The sequence below is a fragment of the Lagopus muta genome, chromosome 1 (assembly GCF_023343835.1).
Source record: "Lagopus muta isolate bLagMut1 chromosome 1, bLagMut1 primary, whole genome shotgun sequence".
NCBI classification, from domain to species: Eukaryota; Metazoa; Chordata; class Aves; order Galliformes; family Phasianidae; genus Lagopus; species Lagopus muta.
In genome coordinates, this window is record NC_064433.1 from 48,163,774 (window position 1) to 48,182,327 (window position 18,554).

General features: G+C 38.8%; 1 protein-coding gene across 4 annotated transcripts in view; it reads right to left on the bottom strand.

The window, feature by feature from the left end:
• Positions 1-18,554, bottom strand: part of GUCY2C (guanylate cyclase 2C) — a 50,047-nt gene that overhangs the window by 8,584 nt on the left and 22,909 nt on the right. For all 4 annotated transcript variants that reach the window (XM_048945024.1, XM_048945015.1, XM_048945007.1 and 1 more), the window contains 10 exons: positions 17,600-17,681; positions 15,159-15,264; positions 14,583-14,645; positions 13,806-13,877; positions 12,770-12,874; positions 11,521-11,607; positions 7,552-7,684; positions 5,575-5,712; positions 1,928-2,016; positions 177-268 (listed from right to left, as the gene is read on the bottom strand). In XM_048945024.1, the coding sequence (XP_048800981.1) occupies positions 177-268; positions 1,928-2,016; positions 5,575-5,712; positions 7,552-7,684; positions 11,521-11,607; positions 12,770-12,874; positions 13,806-13,877; positions 14,583-14,645; positions 15,159-15,264; positions 17,600-17,681 (967 nt within the window). The remainder of the gene's footprint in view (positions 1-176; positions 269-1,927; positions 2,017-5,574; positions 5,713-7,551; positions 7,685-11,520; positions 11,608-12,769; positions 12,875-13,805; positions 13,878-14,582; positions 14,646-15,158; positions 15,265-17,599; positions 17,682-18,554) is intronic.

Consider the following 18,554-nt stretch of genomic DNA (forward strand, 5'->3'; position numbering starts at 1 on the left):
TCACATGAGTACATACAAAAATGCATGTGCTCACCTACTTCCACGGCAAAGAATAAATCAAAGTGAAGGCACTAATTGGACTATATTAACATCAGCTTACATGCTTAAAAATACAAGCTTTCTAGCACCCAGAAGGAGTTTGGAGCAACTTCAAAAACTCAGCTTCAGATGCTCACCTGAATATTTTAGCCAGAATATTCTCAATTTTCTTAAAGTCAGGTCTTTTCTCTGGGTCTTCCTCCCAGCAGTTCTTCACTAGTGTGTATACCTTCAAATGAAAATTTAAGGAAAGTTGAACTGAGTACTGGATATAGAAAGATAATGGAGATAAATAGCACTAGTTCATCAGGGTATTTCCAGTTACTCTTGATAAGCAACATATTGAAATGTGTGACTAACTGTTATGAATCTATGGTTGGGACATTCATTGCAGGCATCTGAAACTTAACTCTGTGGTGGCTAGTGACATCATCTGCAGTTGAATTTGCAATACATAAATGAAAGGCATGCAAATGGATCTCCTCTTGCAACTGGTACCAGATATGGTTACTGACATGGAAGTAAGTGCTGTGATAATTTATTTCCAGTACTCTGAGTTTGGGAATTTTTTGAAACTGGTGACTCAGCCAGAAATAATGGGGCTCATCAACTGAATATGCTGATGTCCACAATACAGACCTCTGCACCTAAGCAAGAAGTCTTAGGGGCTGTAAAATACATGTTGAAGTGCCATTCATCCCATCTTAGAGCTATCCAGAAGAGATCAAAAGAGTAGCAGCATGTAAGTGTTGATTTTTTTTTTTTCCAGTGACTACAGAGTAAGTAGTTCAAATACAGATATGTGCATTGCAGATGTGTAAAGCTACCTGAGGCAAATCCAACTTGTAGTTTAGTTTAAAAGCTGGCATAGCCACCCTGGGTAACATCTGTAATCAGTAGGGAGAAAGGAATCTTGATCTAAAAATATAAAATATGTCCAAAAAGTGATATGGATGAGTATTCTCTTATCAGATGTAAAAGGGACCTATGGGGGCTAGGTCAGAATGAGATATACAGCTTGTAGATATCTGAAGATAGGTGAGATGAATCATCTGTGAAATGTTGTACTGCCACCAGTTCCCCTAAGATATTATTCCTTGTGATTCTCATGCATTATTTAATGTTCATATATCAGTTCAGCACCCTGGAATAATACCAAATTTCAAAAGACACACTACTGTAATACAAAGATAAGTAAGCAATACTACTACTTGAGAGTACTTTCAAAAGATAATGATAGTCCTTCCCTGAATTATTGCAACACAGTCTCTTTGTGGAGACTCTCATATACTGGATCAGAAAACTGAGCCATCCCAGATCCTTTCCTATGCAGGTCAGACTGCTGCTTTCCCACACACAGATATACAACCCTCACTATATGATGATACATATTTTTTCATATATCAGTATAACACTCTCCGTATGGTATAGCTAGCAGTTCTCAGCCCTAGGACTGTACTAAACTAAGTAAGCACATGTTCCCTTTTTATTTTAAGACTTTGACTCAGACAAATTGAATACAGTTCTTCGTGAATTCTAGAGAGGCAGGGGAGCATTGTTTGATACATTTGCCTTTTTTCGAGCTAACCAACTTAACAAAAAGTTCAAATTCACAAGGGATGTACTTTTAACATGTTTTAGTTTTTAAAACATCACTAGAAAAAAACTAAAGAGCTGATGCACAGAATACACTTCAGAAGGAGGAAAAAATTTCATCAGTTTTGTTTCATTTCACTGGTAACAACTATAGAATACTGTTTCTTCCCATGAGGTTAAAGCGTTTGGCAGAAAATGTGCATAGCTTTCATCCTCTCGTCATCCTGAGCGCTAGTTTTGCCGACACTTCTACCTTACACATAGAAAATGGCTGTGTTAATGATTAGCTTACTTCCATCTCTCTTTCTCCCACTGTTTCTAAGGATAGGTCTGGTCGGAAAGGCTTCACACCTTTGTCATTCTCCACTCTGTAAAGTTTCTCTGAAGAAAGAAAAAAAGATGTAAAGTTTTAATTAAAGGGGGGAAAAAAAAAAACACAGGAAGAACATTCCTTTTGTATAGCATACTATGATGTGTTACAAGTTACTATTCAAACAAAATATTGAAGGTGGTTCCCTTCTTTTTGATGTGAATTTCAACTCTGGAGCTTTTCTAAAAATATGGCTTAAGTTCATAAGGCTGGTTTGAATGCCCCTGAAAGCAAAACGAATAGGAATGTACTCGGGTATTTATTGGTCATGGCAGACATGGTTGTGGCATCCTTCCAAATGAACATTAGGTATAATTAGCATGCCTCTCAGCATGAGCTATAGCCATATAAAAAACTACACGAGAAGCCCACTAGAATATTACAACTTGATAAAAAGCATGGAGACCTACAATTCTCACCAGAGAAGTTCAAATCATCATCCAGATGTTCAACTTCCTTAAAACTAAGCTATTAACATGTATGGTTTAAAAACATTGGATTTGTTAGCTTATTTGTACTTATATTCATGAAATCCATTCTATGAAAGCTATCTGGATTCAGAACACATCAGAAAGCAGACTGCATTTGCAGAACAATCTAAAGAGCTAAAACAAACAAACAAAAAAAAGTTGCTCTCTCAAGAGCTTCAGAGGGAAAGAGTACCAAAAAAGAAGAACTTTTTGATCTCTAATGAAGAGAGAGAAATTGCAAGTGTGAAATATATTTATTAATGATGTTTGATTATATTTGGAAGACAATTTTGCCAAAGGAAGCATGTAATGAGACAAGGAAGATTTGTCATCAGGCTGGTATGTGCATGTCCAGAGTAGCAAGGAATGTCTAAGCATGCCCAGTTGCACGATCACTCTGAAAAAATGAAGCAGCATATGGTGCAGATGTTACAGACTAGAGAAGGAATAGGAGGTTTTGTTTAAGGGTCATGCAGATCAGAAAGCCCAAATCCTGTGAGTGAAGAGACAGTAGAACCTGTGTTAATCTCATGAACACAAGAGAAATGAGATAGATTTCCAAGCTGCATATGCACCTGAAAGAGGAAATAAAACCAACTATAAGCAGCACTGCAATTAGCCAGTGGCAAGAAATAGTGGAGTAAGGAGCATGGGTTATGTTCACTCATGACAAAATTTCAGTCTTGAGAGTGAAGGAGGTGTTTCTGCAGAAGAGTGGAGCAGCAGCTGGTCTAACAGCTGTCTCACAAAGAAGTAAGTAAAGAACTATGACTAGATACATCATACATTAGAATACAGTTCTGTATGCCCATCCTCTTTGTGGGATTTCATTTCACTCAGTAATAACGATATTATTGTACACTAAGTTGATCAATATTTGCTTGCATTTTGAAAGAATTAGTTCACTGAGTATTTGAAAATTTAGCTTAATTTTGCCAGCTGTGGTTGGAAGCTAGGTGCAGGCTTTATCAAACAATCCTTAAATCTGAACACAGTCCTTGCTGCTGCCAATGAAGCCCTGAAGAAGTGATTGTATCAGTCATCCTGAAATATCCATATATTTGAACTTGCAGAACTTGATTTCTGATAACCTAGCTACTGAAAGACTTTTACAGGACACTAAAATGAATGTAACATGCATCAGGGGCATTTCCTTACCCATTACCATTGACTCTAATTTTGCATTCTTTTCCCTCTTTTTAACTTAGATATTTGTAAAGTAATGATATTGCCACGTCTGAACTACTCCTTCCCAAAACTAGATGATGACACAAAAAAAATTCAAAGTACAGTGTACTTTCTTGTCTCATCTAATGAATGAGTCCTGATGTTCTAGTGATGAGCCACTTCAACAAAATATAATAACTCATTCCTTTCCATTACATTAAATCTGATGAACTGCTGAAACCAGACTGAACGTATTTACTGAAGCTCCAGAATCAAAACACAAATAATAAGAGCAGCTATTAGATCAGCGATATATAGCCCACACACCCAATAATGATTTAGAAGAAAAAGCTTCTGGGAGAATACAATCTCCTTAGTTAATGGAAAATTCTTAGTTTGGAAAATAGGATGGTTTTTTTCCTTTCAAGTTACAGTGAATCCAGACTTACACAGGACTTACTGGGTTTCAGGCCCAGTAGCTTTATTGCTCTCTTACTAAGCTCGCTGCTGTGTGTCACCATGCCCAGCATTAGGAAGCCTAAACCTAGAAGTGCAAAAAGTACTTTCATCTAGTTTATCTTAATGCTAGTTTAATTGAACAGTTTTTCTAAGATGATAAGGTGCAGTGTTAGGACATAGGTCAAAGTTAAAACAAGGAACCAGACTGTGACTATGAACACAAACAGAGCAGTGAGGTCGCCACCACATCTCAGAACAGCCAGAAAACACAGGGTAATGCTAACACACAGGCAGGCTGTAACTGATGTAGACAATTATAAGAATGCAGTTTGCTATGGATTTGTTTCGCAAGTTAAAATCAGGAGGGAAGAGTAGTAGTCTTTCCTTTTTCCATTTGTATGGTGGATGTTTATAAAATTATTGTATTTATGAGGACTTGGCTCCCTCTTCCCAAAGATAAGTAGTAGATGGACTTTTACTTTCTCTGCCCTGTCTTATTTGATGCAGTTCAGGGGACCGTCTGTCACACAGCACAACGACCTGAATAGTTTTGTGAAAGGGAAACAGGTATTTCTAATCTCTCCTACATCCAATTACACATTAAGGAGTTGATTATGTGAAATACTGTATTTCTTTGGTTAAGAGCACAAATTTGCAATAATGTAAGATGATGAGCCTGGCCTAGATGTTATTCTCAAATATTACTCAGGAAAGCAGCTGTTAGGCTGGCCAGCTGCTGCTTTAGATGTTTTAGCAAATGTGAGGCAGATCTTTCAGAATGACTCAGAAACAAAGGCAATGTTTAAACTTGTTGGTAACTGTCAGTAAGAAAATCTCAAACCTGAATGCCTTTATAGTGGCTATAACATTGCAATATAAAATAATTCATGGGATTCAGGGCACTGCTATTGTCTGTGCTGTTAGCCATCCAAAAACAATGTCACAATATGCACGGAATTGGGTTTAATGGATGCATCGCGTGAGGAGATTCTTTTTCTGACAGAAGATAAGAAAATAAGCTACTAACGTTAATTTGACAGACTGGAACAAAGCCTGAATTGCCAACTTTTAAATATCAGTTGTTCTCATGTCATGCTGCTGAGTTTTTGTTCTCTTTTGACACTGCTGATTTGTGATGCCTAGTACAAGTGAACTACTATATGTTGTGCACAACATTTTGTAGCCTTAAATGTCACAGTAAGTCTAGGCAGTTTTTGTACAAGGTTAACTTCTGTAACACTGTGGAAGAGGTGGGAAGGAGAGGAAAAAGGGCAAGAAAACTCAATAAAAACCTGATTCACAAGAAGATTGCCTCCACATTGATATCCTTCAAACATCCTCTTTGTGCACCACACAGTGAAAGAAGCACCGGTTCAAGCACCTACCAGCACTTTACACGAAAACCTGTGGATGTGCTACTTACTGCTACAGTATTCTAGAAGGCTGCAGTGGGGGAGAAAACTGTGGATTTACCTTTGGTGTCTTGGCAGTGTCTGGTGTAGAAGGTCTCTTTGCGTAGGATGATCTCCTGGGCAATGATCCCATAGCTGTACACATCACCCTTCTGAGATACATCAGCATGACGGAGATGCTCAGGAGCCGTCCACAGGTCTGAAAATCCAGATCACAGTAGGAAAAAAGGTAAATGGGTACAAGAGAAAAGTAATTGAAAAGGGTGATCCTTCTCAAAAGCGTCCATTGGCCATTTTCAATTTACTCTTTTCATACCAAACATGGAGCTCACTGGTACTGTTTATTTCTTCATTCAGTAGTTATTTGGATAAGCTGACATCAATGGAGTTAGATAAAACTATGATGTTGTAGTCTGCAATTGTCTGGGATTTGATAACAGTACTATTTTTCACTGTTGGTGCAGACCTGCAGACCTCCAGAAAAGTTGTGTTTGCTGGCAGTGAACTTGCTTCTCTTAAGTTACCTCACATGGACTTCTTAGAAATAGCCCATGCATCTGTATAAGACCAAGGAATGCCTGTGCTATGAAAAAAAATATAAATAAATAAAAATGCAGAGGCATAAATTCTTGACCTAGATGCATGAAGTGTGTTATTCAAGATGTCATATGAGAAGGCTGTAATATTTCCTGGTAGCCTTGGTATCATGACTCTATAGAAATAATCCCCAAGTGCTTTTGAGCTTGACATAAATACTACCTGTGTGTAACCACTTTCTTTCTACAGAAATTATTATTCTGTACTTCTAGGTCACCAAGTCCCGCTGTACCTCAAAACTAGAATACTGCCATGGTATGACTATTCTATATGACATACTGATGATGTATCATAACGGACTGATAGTGACCCTGAAAACAGTGTTACGATATCAGGCTGCTACATCCAGCCACAATGAATCTGTAGATGTCTTGTGAAGCAATAAGTTTTCTTCAAGGAAAGAAGCCTAGGGGCCAGAAATTTTGAGGATGATTGCCAAAGTATTCAAGAGCAGCATGAGAAGATAAATTCATTAACATTCAATCATAATATAAATTTAAGTGTAACATGCAAAATAATGAATTAACAGAACATTTTCATTCAGTGCACATTTCTTACTCTTCTTATGTTCTCATTGCTACTCTTGACTTTCTTTGTGTCTCAATGTCAATTCTTTCTCTCAATCCATTTGCAATCACAGGTTCTTCTCAGATAATATACAACAGTTACAGTGCAGTATTGTGCTTATTAAACTCCAAACTCTGCTAAACAGATTCAGATGACATAATTTCAGAAGGGCTCATCTTTGCACTCAAGATCAAGAAAAAAGGAGATGTGTAGAAAGGAATGCTCTGTTCTACAGAATAGGACAGAATTGTCCTATGATTATTAGATGAAATAAAAAATGTAAACAAAAGCTGTGAAAACTAACCTGAGCTCATTGAACAGATATTGTTATATTCTGAATGAAAAACATATCATTACTAATTTTTAAGGATGATCAAAGTCACAAGTGTTAATATTTAAATCAAATTACACAGCACTGTGATAACACGTATAAGTGATCAATGGCAAGACAAGAACCCAGTGGTTCCTTTTTCTTTCTTCACACAAGTCCACTGTTACTGCTTACAGGAGCTTTTTGCATGAAGTCCTATGGGAAATTTTTGCATGAAGCCTTTGGATCTTGAAAATATTTGTTGCATCTCAGTCACAAGGGAAGTCTCCTTGTTTTTCCAAATATAATTTAAAAATGTATCTTCCATTTCTTGCTCACCAACACTGCCTAATTTCTTTCTCTATTTGCTAAAAATTTTTATGGTGTTATTGATGAAGGAGTTTTAATATATAATTTGTATGATGGCTGCTACATGAAACAAAGTTGTACTGTATGTTTTGTACCATGTACAAGATGTAATGAGGCCATACTGTACTATGAATATAAAAAAATTCCACTGGGCTGGAAAGCATGAAGGACAGTCTAACTGTATATTGTTTTTACCTTTCCTTTGAGGCAGAATTGAATTACATCCAAAATCAGTGATCTTCACAACCATGCGATTGTCCACCACACAGTTCGTGGATTTGAGCCGACCATGGACTTCTGTTTTGCTTGAGTGCAGGTAAGACATTCCCTGTGGTTGATAATAGGGAGAAGACAAGGCTATATATGAGACTCTCAGCTGTTACTAGAGTCAAAGAATATGAAGTATTAGCATAATATGTGTCTAAGCAATAAAATTGCCTTTACCAACAATCCTCCGTCATGGAAGAAGAGAAGTATTTACAGAGAAGAATTTCCAAGACCATAAAAGCAGTCAATGTTAGGAATTGAGGATGGATTATTAGAAGGATCATGTCTTAACTAATGATCATCTTTCCTGTTGATTAACAAAAGCCTGATAGAGCATCCTGAGTTTTGATGAGATCATTTTGCCACTAGGGCATTAGAGGAGTTTGTTTCCTCCTACAGAAGTGTTGATTTCATTTGCAGTAAATACTTTTCTGTTAAATCTAATACAGATTTGTTGGAACGTCAAACAAAAAAAATGTCTCCAACTGCATATCTAACCAATGGTTACCGAAGACGAGAATAATTGCTCTTTATGTCTGTATCATCTTTGAAGATTACCATTCACCAGAAACTCCATTCAGAAGCATTTCAGTAGATCCTTCTCAGCAAAGCAGCAGGCAGCACAGGGTCAATGCAGATTAGGTGATATACTATCACTTGCATGAGGCAAGCGGTCAGAATAGAGTCCTAAATGTCACTTCTGACCTGACTGTTAATGGCTTTCTCTGCACTAGTGAATATGTATCAATTATCCATGAGTTAAACTAGGAAGTGAGCACAATGAGGATTGGCCAGTATAGTTTCAGCTGTATTTCCTGATATTCAGACTCCTGACTACAACACACACACATGCATACAAAGGTGTGTAGTTTGCTATTTTTTACTTACCACCTCTGAATTTTGTTCATTTAGTACTAGAGTCAAATGTGGTATAATACATGGCAAGTGGCCAGCACTGAGGCATAGCAGGAAAAAGACATTAATAAGTGGGTGTAAACTGAGGGAGAGTACAGGTATGCTAATTTACACTTTCCTGCTAATATTTACTCTGATAGATCTCTCTCTTATACTATACTTTAGCTCACCTCTTTTAGCCTATTGCTGGCGTTTTTTCTTATAATTCTCCTTTCTGTAGTTCAGTAGATAAGGCATAATCTACATAGGTTGCTCCAAAAGTAATGCCTCCTATTTATTTGCATGGAAACTACGACAAATAAAAAGATCAGAATAACCCTATTTGATAAAGCAAATTATCATCTACTTTTCAACACAGTCATCACCACTACCAATGCATTTTCACCTACAATGAATATGAGCCTGCATGTCACACCTGTAAAAATCTACACCAGCAGAGGTGACACACTGTCACTGCTACCACCACTGAAACACACCACCCAGCACCTCACTGTGCTCACATCCACTGTTTCATCTCCATCAACATTCAGCAACCATCACCAAATGTCAGTGGGTGCTGCTTTTCCCCATGGATGAAGTCAGCGACACACCTTTGCTTCATATGTGCTTCCATGTCAGACGCCATTTTGTCATCCAGCCCCTCTGCTGCCACATAGCAACAAAATGTAACAGTGTGTTGATGGAAAGGTTCAACCACCAACATCCGCCCCTGACACTGTGGGCCAACATAATAAAATAAGAGGCATTACTTTCAAAGCAGCTCTTGATAATCTGTGGAGGTCAGAACAGATATGTTTTATCTGTTTAGTTTCTTCTGTGAATGGTCTTCCACTGAAATTCCCACAAGAGCAACTCATCCTACTGGATGGTAACTGATTGAATTTAAACAAGATTACAGAGCTGATGGGGGCAGGCATACACTATATGACATGCTGGGTGTTCTCTCCTTACGCACCCATCTTTCCTTGAGAATCAACCAGCAAGTGCTACAAGGGTACACTGAGACACAAGTTGAGTTTGGGGCACAGCACATGTATGTCTGAGGCACAGGCAGTATGCAAGATATGCAATCCTTTGAGAATGTGGTTGGACTGGTTATCCTTGGCCTGTCTAGATCCTGTCAAAATTTACAGAGACTGTGTGCAGGCTATATCCAAGGAACATGCTTCTTGATTAAGCAGTTTTTATCATGCAACCCTGCTGACATTATCCAGGATGTTTTGCCTGCTTCAGAGCCTATTTCCTCCAGCTATGCCATCTTCCTTCCCCTTCTTATATCATCCCATTCTCTATTAGAATTCCTAATCAGTTTCAGCAACAAATCAGAGGCAGAGGTAATTTTGATTTCCTTATACCAGAGCTTCCTTGTTAACGATTTCTGAAGAAAGAAGTCTCACAGATGTGCCTGATAATATTTTCCTCTTTCCTTCTAATCATCTTCTATACCTATCTGAAAACAACAACAACAAAAAAAACAACAGCCTGCAGAGCTGTTTGAGGGTTTGAGAAGAGCATACATTGGGATGAGGGGAACAGGAGCTGAAGGGTCATGATAAAATTTAAATTAAGCAAGAAGACATTCAAGTGGGAAGTTACATTAGTGAAAAGCAGTAAAAGAAGTGTGTGATAATGTCTAGGTCCCAGAGATTCCACCACAGCATAAGGTGGAGAGGAGGCAGGAATAGGAAAAGGAGAAGTTGGCAGATCATCCAAATTATCATAAATCACCACATATTCCTAAATTTGAATTTTCAGGAAGGTTTTTTTGAACCAGCTCTAACACTGTTAATACAATAATGATCTGGAGCCTTTCTAGTATGGATGCAGTGTTTCACCCAGCCCCAGACTCCACGTCCTCCTTACCAATGGTGTAGTGAACAAATGGTTCTGAAGTCCTGGTCACACCTTGTGTAGTCATTGGGCATTTGGTCACTCCCTTCAGAGGGACTGCAGTTTTCCATATGTCTCATAAACAGAGCCACTACCTATCACCATTTTCTTAGGTAATATCTGAAGGTGAACTGCAAAGGGTTTAAAAATTCTCTGCTCTTTTAATATGCTAAAAGGAAGAAGGGAAATTGCACTGCTGCTATTTAAAATGAAGCTTAATTCTGAACACTAACTGAACCTGAAAGTCATTAACAAGGCCAACAAGCTGTGACAATTTGGATTAAGGAGGTTCTAATAAAGAGCAAGATTTTCAGTATCTCTCTAGAACAGTGGAGTCATACAACATGGAGACCAAGGCAGAACTGAAGTGTGTAGGGAAATGGAAAAACTGCCAAAAACAGTTGCACACTAGCAAAAATTTAGCCAAAAGTGTTGTGGATTACCTGCAGAGATATAATGTATGTGAACTGCAAAGTTTTCTTAATAACCAGCTAATCAGATGCAAGTCTGTAGTGAATTAAAAATAGAAAATAGAATTTGCTTTATTATGAATTTGTTTTTCCCTCTCTAGCTGAATGAAATGGCTAATCCTAGTGAGAAATGAAAGTCTATAGAGAGTGGGAAAATCAAAATAAAATGCAGAATAAACAGAGCTTGTGTTGAAAAAGAACTTGATCTTGGTTTGGGTACAAATTGAAATAATTCCATCATTTTGAAAGAACACAGTTTTCCTTCACATGTCTTGCCCGAGGCCAAACAGCACAGTCTGATTTACAGGGCTTGTGACTGCCCAAGCCCTGCTAGTCAGAGCTGCAATCATCAAATCGTAACCCTCTGACCTTTGGGTCCCATGTCTTTTGGGGGAATATTTTATTATTCATAGATACCCCAAAGCCAAATCTGGTCCCCATTTACTCCTTCAGTTTGAGAGCCACAGGCTTTCCTGGCCTCGTGGAGGTCAGGCGGGAGAGTGGAAGGGCATCAAGCTCTATCAAGGAAAGGAAAAAACTGTAGTAGCTGCTTTTCTCCAGAGGATCCATATTGCAAGAAAGGACAGGCTGATTAATATTGCATGGTCAACAGTCCACTTACCTTAGCAATATCGTACATGACAGAGATTTTAAATTCCCAGTCCATGAATGTGCCATCAGGGTAGGAGATCTTATCATTTAAAACATCCTGTAAGAGAAAAAAAAAACAAAAAAAAATTCTAATCTGCATGAGTGAAAAAGCAGAAGCTGAGATCTGAGTATTACATAGCCTTTCAACCAGGGACTGAGTAAGGCAGACTTGCATATTAGGAGTACATGCACTAGAGCACGAGTTGATTCAAAAGACAGAGAAAACTATATATATTTTAGGTTTACACAGAACTAGAAAAGTGAAGACTCCAGAAAACAAGGGTTTTGTGTAATTAAAGTAAACTGAATTTGCTCTTAAAGCCAAGGTAAATCTAATCAAGCTGTGACAGAAATGAGTAAGGTGTATAAGTGGAAAGGACTGTATGTGCTTTGTGCTCAATCCAGTTACTTCTAACTAACTCATGGCTTATAATTTCAAAGTAGAGTGATCTTTTAACATAAAGGGACAGTGATTTACAGTTCCAACCACAATGATTTCTATTGCTAAAAGTCAGTCTCCACAAGTTTACAAGAAAATAACTGGAGATAGACCTGCTATTTTGCTGCCTTGTTGTAAGTTTCATGTGAGTTCCAGAGCCCACTGCTACTGATGAGAGTCTTTGTACAGTCTAAGAAGCTTGCAGAAAATCTGACACCACCATGACTAGCTCTGAAATAATATTTGTAGTAATAAAGTCTAAATCTTTCCTTCCTCTTGCCAGGTAACAATTTACTGTTTCCTTTTATAAACAAGAACGAAGGGCTTACAACACAGGATTTACCATGTTCCAGTCTTAAACTGTTTGCCCCTTATTAACATTATATTATTTTCTCTGTGTTTTCAAACTCTGGGGCCACTGCAGGAGCTGCAAGAGCATCAGAAGAGACAACAGCTATGTCTTGGAAAATAAATAAAATATTATATACTATATGCTCCCAGTGGGGAAAATAATAGATACCGGCTGTTGCTGTTCTCTGGGTAGAGCTCTTGCCTATATACCCTTGCTCACACCTCCCTGCATCCTCTGCCTACTGAGAACCACCAGTCTGATGGCAGCCACAGGCTGGAAATTTGGGAGAGGTGAGCAAGAGGGAAGGAATTCAACATGAGAAACTTGCCACCACTTGCTTGGTGCGGTGCTGCAGCATGAGGGCCACACAGAGCAGATCTGTTTTCTTACTACAATAATCTGGGGAAGGGAAACTGCAAAATTCTTTACCCGCAGGGAACCTCTTTCGCAGTACTCAATCACTGCAAAGATCATGGTGTCCATCTTCACTGTGCCATAGAACTTGGTCAGGTTGTAATAATCAATCTGCAGGAGCTAGAACAGCAATATTACATCTATTTTTAAAAGCAGTTGTTGTTAGTATAGAAACACAGGTCAATGATGCTTGTGTGACTTTTTATCTCAGGCTCTGATAAGATGTAGGAGTTCCCTTTGAACCAGTGTGTATTAAGGCACAGAGTGAAGTACTTGAAGGCATTTGTCATTTCAGAGCCTTCCAGATTAGGGAGTTAAAACTGGATGTTGCTGGAAACTGCAAGATCATACTAGAGACAACTACAATCTCTATTATTGCTTCTCTAGTCAAATCACACAGCTAATAAAAATAGCCATTATGAGAGAGAGAATGTTGTTAATCAATCAGCAAATGAGCAGGTAATAAAATTGTAATGCTGCTGCATGATATTATGGACTTTGTCCATATATATATACAGACAACTGTAGTTTAGTTCAGAATATTTTTAGAGATTAGTGAATTCACAGTATAGCCCTGTTGTGTAAAAAGGAAAACTTGTCATTCAAAATAATGCAGTACTGTAGCCAAGTTCATCCCTAATGTTAGAATTATCAGTATGCACAAGTCAGCACAGAGCTACTTATACTGAAAGATCTGCATTTGGCATTCAGTAATGAGATTTAACTACAATATTCCACTACAAATGAATTAGCACATGAGCAGAGTGCATAGTGTATTAGCACTGGCTATAAAAATGTGTTTAGCAGGGCCTTATGACAGTGCATGAATTGCTTCGTTCACCTCAGTTTCACTGACTTCAACTGATGATGTGATTACACAAGCAAAGACAGAGGTCATCAAGCAATATGCTTTGATGAACACATCACCTGTCCACCTCACAAACATTCATAAGTATATATATGGCTGATGGAGCTGGCAATGGAGGGCAATGACTTCACTCATTGGCTTCATCCCACCCTGCTGAGTCCAGTTGCTACCTACAGTAATTACCTTGTTCAGTTCTATTTTTTGCTTCTCTGTGAAATTACCATCATTGTTTTTGAGATCCTTCAGGATCACCACCTGAAGAAAAAATACCAGTGGAAAGAAATTGAAGTGATTAATTCTTCTCTTCCAAGAAATGCTAGATAAATATCTCAAAAAACACCTGCCTATTGCTTTGCTGTCTCAGTTAGTCAACTAAGTAAGCACTGGAGTTACATTTCCCTCAAAGGATTTACCACATAGACAGGAATGGCATTCAAGGCCATGCTGGATGTGGCTCTGGGCAGCCTGGTCTAGTTTGCCAACCAAGGTTGCTGGTTGCCAACCCTCCCCACAGCAGGGGGATTGAAACTAGATGATTGTTGTGGTCTTTTTCAACCCAGGCCATTTTATGATTCTATGATTCTGTGATGCAGATTGTACCTCAACATGAACATATCTCAGTCAGGCAGAGAGCAAGCTCAACCGAGTTTACAAGAAACGCACGGGAATGGCCTGTTCTCCACTAATAACTTAATCTCCATGGTATCAAACTGCATGTAAAACTTCTGTGCTTTCTGTTTCCACTTCTGTGCTTTTGGACTAGGCCAGGGTTCATGGTGTCTAATGTTTTGCCTCCTGGCAGTAAGCAAAGTACAAAGCAGCTGATATGGCACATTCCTTGCATGAACCCAAGCCATTCTGCAAGGTCAGAGGGAGGCAGAGTTGCTTCTTGAACTCCAGAGAGGATGTCTCCCACGGAGCTCTCCTGAGCAGAGGAAGGAGCAGGAACTCTCAGTTTACCTTCTTGTCATATTTGCCCTGGCGCAGTCTCTGGGAGGTGTCACGTCTCTTATCTTCATCAATCTGAGAACAAAGAAGGATCATTAACTTGCAATTATCACCTACTCCCCACTCAGGCTCAGAGAGGGAAGTGTTGCCAGTGTGTGCCACACAGAGAAGCACAAGCCTCTCTGCAGGGAGTGCCATCACATGCCATAGGAGGTGTGGGGCAGCCAGTCCACTCCCACAGCTGCCATGGCCTCCACTTGTTGCTCCTGTGCTCCTGGGAGTTAGAGGAGTGGGACAAAGCACAGAGAAATCATCCGTGGTGTGGAAGGGGACTGGCAATCAGACCTCAGCCTCTTTCCCCTTCACAAGCATAACTGTTGGGAAATCTATTCTATTAGGGAGTGGTAAAAGGGGAATAATCAATATAGCAAGTGAGAGTTAAAAAAATAAACCACAATAATGTTAACAGATCCCATTCCTATCACAGCCATAGCCTGTGTTTTAATCAGAGAAAGCCAGTGTCCCAGCGCTGATGGTCCTCAGGAGACAAAATCCAAGATCCATCATTGGTTATCATGCTTCTCTTACCTTCAGACTGACATGGTTTGTCTCGCTGGTCTCCAGAGGCAAGATTTTCTCAGGTGATATATGGGACCATTTCTTCCGCCGACGCTCATTATCTCTCCTGTACTTCCTGCAAAACAAGCAAACTTCAGGATATCCTCCCAGAGAACTGAAACTCATGACAGAAGATTAGGACAGGGAAGCTTTGGGATGATGTAAGGGTGGAGTGCCAGGTTGACAAGGCTTTAGCATATGCCCGATGTCTCTCATAGTCTTCCATTTTGAGGCTGCTCTTATTCCCATATCTTTGGGAAAGAACAAATGCTGTCTCCGTTCCACAGACACAGTAGAAGAATAGAAAAGATTTAGCAGAACAGCTGCTGGGCCATTACCAGAGACTCAAGAGAGGTCAGAACAGTTTAAGGTGCAAAGGGCTTTCTTCATTTTATATGGTTTTCTCCTGCATGATATTGAATGTACTCTAAAGGGAGGTGCCTCAAACAACTACCAGCCAAATGAAGTCCTGGCATCAACACTGGGTGTTAATAACAGATGTGAGTACAGTGCCAGGAGAGGAGAAAACAACAGTGTTGGGATGAGACCCCTATTTGTGGACATCTCTTATATTCTGCATATTTTTAAAGAGTCCTTGGAACTGGAAAAAAGGAAACTGCTGTCTCTCTTGCAGAATTTCAGAGCAAACATTATTTCCCTTATAGAAAAGCTGCAATTAGACTTGTACTTATCAAATTATCAGTTTACCCATACAAGTACTTCCTCTATTAAAAAAAAAAAAAAAAAAAGAAGAAGAAGAAGAAGAAAAAGAAGAAGAAAAAAGAAAACACATGATTTAAGAATGTCTGGATCCCAACGCATGATGACTGCTGGCAAGTGCTCCAAATGGGAGAAATGATTGTATCAACTAATAACAAAATATTCCCTTTTCTGACTCATTTTTACTTATATGTGTATAAGAAAGGGAGTACTGATAATTGCTGTAAGAACAATATTTCTCAGTTCAATCTCTAAACTGTTGTCATTACTCATCAGAATGCACTGCAATTCCAACTGTTACCAGCTAGTGATTAAGGATGCATCAAATTGAACTAAAATCTACTGAGACTAATAATTAGTTATGTGTTTTTTTGCTATTTCCCTCAGCACTCAGAACTATAAAGGGAAGTGTGTAGTTCTGACTATGAAGCATCCTAGAAATCTGGGAGATAAATGGAGACTAATGAGGCATTTTCTTCATTTTCATAATTGAGTCTCTCTTACTACCCTGTTAGGGGACAATCTGCTGCAGCACTTCTAGTGGAGACGGTTGCTATTATTTCTATACTAAAAAGGTAAGTTCTCTAGAAGAAAACATATAGAAATTATTTTAAAATATCCTCAGAAACTTCTATATTTGTTGGTTGAGGATATTACAATGATATGTATACAGTAAGAATCTAAAAATATGAACAGAATGTTTAGTTTTTATACATCTGCAAATATGGAAGAGTACAGAACCTTTCCAACATGCTCAAACTGTCTCCAGGCAAAATTTTGTCAGTTTTCATGACCATATAATAACAACTTTACTTTTGTGTTTATATGTCAGTTGTTATGTGGGAATAGTCAGCTCTTGCATTTCTCGAGCTCACCTGCCTGTGTAAGAGTTGTATACCTTCATCTTTGAGTTTTCATCATGAAAAGCTTTAGTCCACAAGGCAGTGAAGTCCACTTCAAATAAGTGAACCTGAGCAGGTTTTGTTAGACCTGATTTTCTCACTTTGTCTGAAGTTCTCTACTGTGTAAATAAGAGGGGTCCTGAGCGGATGCAAAGTTAAGACAATTTCTTTGAATAGGAAAGAAGACTATATAATTTGGAAATGTACTGAAATTTCTTCCAGCAAAAGGAGATTCCACTGGTTTCTATTTCTGCATTTTCCATCACAATTAAGATGAACTATGCTATATTTGAGAAATTACATCTGTTAGAAAAGTCTGTATGTGAAGAGTTGGACTGAGCCAGAGGAACTGAGAGAGAGAACAGATGCATGAAATGAAAACATTTGCACCTTACGGAGTTTTGATTCCCACAAGACAGAAAACTCCTTCTGAATTGAACTTCTCTATCACTAAGAGGTCAAAGAAACATAAAGGAACCCCAGGTGGGCTAATGGTTGACAGTAAGTGGAAAAAATCTGAAGAGTGGTCTGAGACATGAGATTCTGTGTTGAGCAGGAATCAGAACTTCTGCAGATGCAGAAACTTTAAACCTGCTTGTATCTTCTCCCTTGATTATTAACCTTACATAACAATGCTACAGATGCAAATCTGGCTAAACAGTTCACATCAAGGGCAACTACCCAGGTATGTAAGGAAATGTCATGAATAGCTCTTCAAGGAGACATAAAAGGCATTGCTCTAGGAGGAAAATTCTTCTAGGATAAACAGAAGGACAAAGGGAGTGGTACCTTAGGACAAGCAAAGAGATGATCAGAACCAGAATCACAATTCCTGCGAGTGTGAAGACAGCAATAGTCAGTATGTGTGGGCCTGCAGAAAGGAAAAAAATAGAAAGTAAACAACTTGATGGAAGACACTGAAAAACAATATTCTATTTAAGAAACTACCTGCACCCACTTATGCAAGTCACAGTAGCCATGCAGGGATATTCTGTGGTCACATTCCAATTGAGAGGCTTTGCTAAAGCTCAGCACTCCCTGCAGATGACATGTGCCTGCTCCCTTTCCAAACAGGATGAAGCGTGGCCCTAAGCAGTGCTCTTATGTCCCCCCTGAGGCATGGGCACTCTGTAGGCACAGACAGGTGGGAGGTGAATTCAATAGCACTAACTGTCACATCAGCTCAGGGCTTCCAAGTATTTCACTCCTTCTTTAAAAAGAAACTAAGATAGGTCTGCAATAAAAATAACTGCTTCTTGGTAACCACATTCTAAAAAATGAAGCAGACATTAAATGAGTTCATGAGAACAGAGTGGCAACAAACCCTGGATACAACAGTCTGTGTGGTGGGGATGTACATGCATTAAGTGTTTGAAAAATATGGAAAGTAAAATAAGAATAATGAAAATAATAAAAATTAATAAAAATAACATCAAAAAGCAACAAGACACACACTAGCTACCTCCAAAATCAGGCAGTAACCAAGCACAGATTTTAAGCACTAATGTAAGTGTTTGCATCCAACATGGAACTCCATTTAGGAACTCCTCTGCATTTTGGACCTAGCTTTCTAGCTTTGGTTTTGTTGTTCTGCATATCACATCTCCCTGCCTTCCATGTTCTCATGCTAGCCTCTGTTGAAAACTATCTGTACTACCATTTCTCTTCACCAGGGAAGGATACTGCCAACTCCTCATAATGACATATGCACTGGATTTTGAAAGCAATTTCCTAAGAGTTCTCT